The 6,231-nt window shown below is 37.4% G+C and overlaps 1 protein-coding gene across 2 annotated transcripts in view; it reads right to left on the bottom strand.

The window, feature by feature from the left end:
* Positions 1-1,319: 1,319 nt before the first annotated feature.
* LOC127635594 (G protein-activated inward rectifier potassium channel 2-like) overlaps positions 1,320-6,231 on the bottom strand; it is a 31,317-nt gene continuing 26,405 nt past the window's right edge. For both annotated transcript variants that reach the window (XM_052115732.1, XM_052115733.1), the window contains exon 3: positions 1,320-1,759. In XM_052115732.1, coding sequence (XP_051971692.1) covers positions 1,422-1,759 — 338 coding nt within the window. In that variant the 3' untranslated portion in view covers positions 1,320-1,421. The remainder of the gene's footprint in view (positions 1,760-6,231) is intronic.

Here is a 6,231-nt window from a genome sequence, read left to right as displayed (position 1 = left end):
CACACACACCTCACACACTCTCACACACACTCACACATATACACACCCCTCACACACACATACCCTCACACACTCACACACACTCACACACACACACTCTCTCACACACACCTCACACACTCTCACACACACTCACACATATACACACCCCTCACACACACATACCCTCACACACTCACACACACTCACACACACACACTCTCTCACACACACCTCACACACTCTCACACACACTCACACATATACACACCCCTCACACACACATACCCTCACACACACACACACATACACTCACACACACGCACATACACACATACATACATACACACACACGCACATACACACACACGCACATACACACATACATACATACACACACACGCACATACACACACTCACACACACACACTCTCACACACACACACACTCTCTCACACACACCTCACACACTCTCACACACACTCACACATATACACACCCCTCACACACACATACCCTCACACACACACACTCACACACACACACATACACTCACACACACGCACATACACACATACACACATACATACATACACACACACGCACATACACACACACACACCTCAAACACACATATACACACACATTCACACACACTCTCACACATACACACCCCTCACACACACACACCCTCACACACACTCACACACACTCTCACACACACACACTCTCTCACACACACCTCACACACACACACACATACCCTCACACACACACACTCACACACACACACTCTCACACACACACACCTCACACACACACACATATACACACACCTCACACACATATACATACACACTCACACACACTCTCTCTCTCTCACACACACACACACACACACACACACATCAGACCGAAATATTCTCAAATCCACATTGTCCTCAGCGGGCCGCTCATATAGTCCAGGTGTGCATCCAGTATAAAGAGCTCCTGTGTGTCTGTAATATGGCCGACAGTATTTCATTCTATACATCAGAGAAATCAATCACAGGGTTTTTGTCCATGCGTGAATAAATATGAGTGTAAACCCGAACAGTTCCAGAATATCCAGACGAATCGTATCAAACATCCTCAAATATTCACACTTCTCCAACTGAACTAATATTGAATATATATGTACAAAAAATACAAATGCCCTAGAATAGATCTATATATATATATATATATATACTGTATATTCATATATAGGTTTGAATCTTTGAATTACAAATCAGAAAATACTGTTTCTAATCTTTAAGAAAAAAATTGTTTCAGAAACCATGCAGTTCGCCCGAGGGGGGTCCGTGTCCGGGGGGCGACCGACTCTGGGGTGCTTTCCTGAGCTGACCTTTGACCTCAGTCAAATGTCCGGCAGTGCGGAGGAGAGGCGAGAGATTCTCATTCTACACTTTCGACTCATTCTCTATGTTGGAGATATCTCCGTTTCTCTCCGTCAGCTCGTCGGCGTCTCTGCTGTTCTCCGGCGGTTCATCGCGTGAGTCCAACAGACCCTGTTGACTCAGTTTACTCGCCACCGACCAGGTGAGTGGCAGGCGGGCACGCGCCATCATTTCTGCCAGCTCTCGCGCGCTGCAGCTGGGCGTGTTGGTTTCGTAGATATCGTGGAAGCTGTTGTAGTCGACCTCGTAAAAACCGTCCTCCAGGGTCAGGACGGGCGTGAAGCGGTAACCCCACTTGATCTCGCTAGCCACGTACGAGCTGCGCGCTTGACACGTCATTCCTGCAAAACACAAAGAACAGAAGTGAAGAAACAGACGGGCGCAACAACACAACTGAACCCAATTCTGAAAAAGTTGTGACAGTATGAAAAATAAAAACAAAAATGAGTGATTTGTAAATTATATTCACCCTTTGTTATATTAAAAGTGCCACAACTACACATTATATGATGTTTTACACTGTTTTTTATTTATGTTCAGTCATTTCAAATCAGATGATTACTTTAGTGAACCTTTGTTAGTGAACGCCACTCGCCGCTGCATCCACAGATGCAAGTTAAGACTTTACTGTGTAAAGGAGAAGCCGTACATCATCACTGTCCAGAAGTGCTGCCGACTTCTCTGGACTCACTCTCAACTGAGATGGAAAGTAGAACAGTGGAACTGTGTGTTTTGGTCCCATGAGTCCACATTTCAAATAGTTTTTGAAAAACAAAGAGGAAAAGAATCATCCGAGCTGTTATCAGCATCAGGTCCAAAAGCCAGTGTTTGTATGAACCAGGGGTGTGTCAGTGCCCATGGCATGGGTAACTTGCACATTTGTGAGGGCACCATTAATGCAGACACATATGCACAAATATTGGAGTAGAATATGCTGCCATTCAGCACCATCTTTTCCACGGATGTCCCCGAATTTTCAGCAGCACAACTTCAAAGCACATACTGGTCGAATAAGCAGAGAGTGCGGGTGCTAGATTGGCATGCAGTCTTGACTCGCACACACACACTCACACTCTGACACACTCACACACACACACGTACTGACACACACACACTCTGACACACTCACAGACACACATACTGACACACACTCTGACACACACACACATACTGACACACACACTGACACTCTTACAAATAATGCAAAGACAAACTGTATATATAAGAAATAATAAACCGTAACTAATAGATAGCATGGTATAGTATGGTATAGTATGGTATGGTATAGTATGGTATGTATAGTATAGTATGGTATAGTATACTATGGTATGGTATAGTATGGTATGGTATAGTATGGTATAGTATGGTATGTATAGTATGGTATAGCATAGTATGGTATACTATGGTATGGTATAGTATGGTATGTCATGGTATGGTATAGTATGGTATGGTATGGTATTGTATGGTATGTATAGTATGGTATAGTATGGTATGGTATGTTATAGTATGGTATGGTATAGTATGGTATGTATAGTATAGTATGGTATGGTATAGTATGGTATAGTATAGTATGGTATAGCATAGTATGGTATGGTATACTATGGTATGGTATAGTATGGTATGGTATGTTATGGTATGGTATGGTATAGTATGGTATAGTATGGTATGGTATAGTATGGTATAGTATGGTATGTATAGTATGGTATAATATAGTATGGTATAGTACAGTATAGTATGGTATAGTATGGTATAGTATGGTATGGTATGTTATGGTATGGTATAGTATGGTATTGTATGGTATGGTATAGTATGGTATAGTATGGTATAGTATAGTATGGTATAATATAGTATGGTATAGTACAGTATAGTATGGTATGGTATAGTATGGTATAGTATGGTATGTATAGTATGGTATAATATAGTATGGTATGGTATGGTATAGCATACTATGGTATGGTATACTATGGTAAGGTATAGTATGGTATGGTATGGTATGGTATAGCATACTATGGTATGGTATAGTATGGTATGGTATAGTATGGTATGTTATAGTATAGTATGGTATAGTATGGTATGGTATAGCATACTATGGTATGGTATAGTATGGTATAGTATGGTATAGTATGGTATAGCATACTATGGTATGGTATACTATGGTATGGTATAGTATGATATAGTATGGTATAGTATAGTATGGTATAGTATGATATGGTATAGTATGGTATAGTATGGTATGGTATGGTATAGCATACTATGGTATGGTATAGTATGGTATGGTGTAGTATAGTATGGTATGGTATAGTATAGAATGGTATAGTATGGTATGGTATAGCATACTATGGTATGGTATAGTATGGTATGGTATAGTATGGTATGGTATAGTATAGTATGGTATAGCATGGTATAGTATAGCATACTATGGTATGGTATACTATGGTATGGTATAGTATGGTATAGTATGGTATGGTATAGTATTGTATGGTATAGTATGGTATGGTATAGTATGGTATAGTATAGTATGGTATAGTATAGTATGGTATGGTATAGTATGGTATAGTATAGTATTGTATGGTATAGTATGGTATGGTATGGTATAGTATGGTATGGTATAGTATGGTATAGTATAGTATGGTATGGTATAGTATGGTATAGTATGGTATGGTATAGCATACTATGGTATGGTATAGTATGGTATAGTATAGTATGGTATGGTATAGTATGGTATGGTATAGCATACTATGGTATGGTATAGTATGGTATAGTATTGTATGGTATAGTATGGTATAGTATAGTATGGTATGGTATGGTATAGTATACTATGGTATAGTATGGTATGGTATAGTATAGTATGGTATGGTATAGTATGGTATGGTATAGTATGGTATAGTATGGTATGGTGTAGCATACTATGGTATGGTATAGTATGGTATGGTATGGTATAGTATGGTATGGTATAGTATAGAATGGTATAGTATGGTATGGTATGGTATAGCATACTATGGTATGGTATAGTATGGTATGGTATGGTATTGTATTGTATGGTATGGTATGGTATTGTATGGTATGGTATAGTATGGTATAGTATGGTATAGTATGGTATGGTATAGTATGGTATAGTATGGTATAATATAGTATGGTATAATATAGTATGGTATAGTACAGTATAGTATGGTATTGTATGGTATGGTATAGTATGGTATGGTATAGTATGGTATGGTATAATATAGTATGGTATAGTACAGTATAGTATGGTATAGTATGGTATGGTATAGCATACTATGGTATGGTATACTATGGTAAGGTATAGTATGGTATAGTATGGTATGGTATGGTATATTATACTATGGTATGGTATAGTATGGTATGGTATAGTATGGTATGGTATGGTATAGCATACTATGGTATGGTATACTATGGTATGGTATAGTATGGTATGGTATGGTATAGTATGGTATAGTATGGTATCTTATAGTATGGTATAGCATACTATGGTATGGTATACTATGGTATGGTATGGTATGATATAGTATGGTATGGTATAGCATACTATGGTATGGTATACTATGGTATAGTATAGTATGGTATGGTATAGTATAGTATGGTATAGTATGGTACGGTATGGTATACTATGGTATGGTATAGTATGATATAGTATGGTATGGTATAGTATAGTATGGTATAGTATGATATGGTATAGTATGGTATAGTATGGTATGGTATAGCATACTATGGTATGGTATAGTATGGTATGGTATACCATAGCATACTATACCATAGCATACTATGGTATGGTATAGTATGGTATGGTGTAGTATAGTATGGTATGGTATAGTATAGAATGGTATGGTATGGTATGGTATAGCATACTATGGTATGGTATAGTATGGTATGGTATAGTATGGTATAGTATAGTATAGTATGGTATAGTATGGTATGGTATAGCATACTATGGTATACTATGGTATGGTATAGTATGGTATAGTATAGTATGGTATGGTATAGTATTGTATGGTATAGTATGGTATGGTATAGTATGGTATAGTATTGTATGGTATAGTATAGTATGGTATGGTATAGTATGGTATAGTATAGTATGGTATGGTATAGTATGGTATGGTATAGTATGGTATGGTATAGTATAGTATGGTATGGTATAGTATGGTATAGTATGGTATGGTATAGCATACTATGGTATGGTATAGTATGGTATAGTATGGTATGGTATGGTATAGTATGGTATGGTATGGTATAGTATGGTATGGTATAGCATACTATGGTATGGTATAGTATGGTATAGTATTGTATGGTATAGTATGGTATAGTATGGTATAGTATAGTATGGTATGGTATGGTATAGTATACTATGGTATGGTATAGTATGGTATGGTATGTATGGTATAGTATAGTATGGTATGGTATAGTATGGTATGGTAAAGCATACTATGGTATGGTATGGTATGGTATAGTATGGTATGGTATAGTATGGTATGGTATAGTATGGTATGGTATAGTATGGTATAGTATAGTATTGTATGGTATGGTATGGTATGGTATGGTATAGTATTGTATGGTATACTATGGTATGGTATAGTATGGTATGGTATAGTATGGTATGGTATAGTATAGTATGGTATGGTATAGTATGGTATGGTATACTATGGTATGGTATAGTATAGTATGGTATGGTATAGTATGGTATGGTATAGTATGGTATAGTATGATATAGTATGGTATGGTATAGTATAGTATGGTATAGTATGATATGGTATAGTATGGTATAGTATGGTATGGTATAGCATACTATGGTATGGTA

Source organism: Xyrauchen texanus, chromosome 43 (genome assembly GCF_025860055.1).
Source record: "Xyrauchen texanus isolate HMW12.3.18 chromosome 43, RBS_HiC_50CHRs, whole genome shotgun sequence".
NCBI classification, from domain to species: Eukaryota; Metazoa; Chordata; class Actinopteri; order Cypriniformes; family Catostomidae; genus Xyrauchen; species Xyrauchen texanus.
Note: the sequence above shows the minus strand (reverse complement) of the source record. Positions and strands in the feature narration are given on the sequence as shown.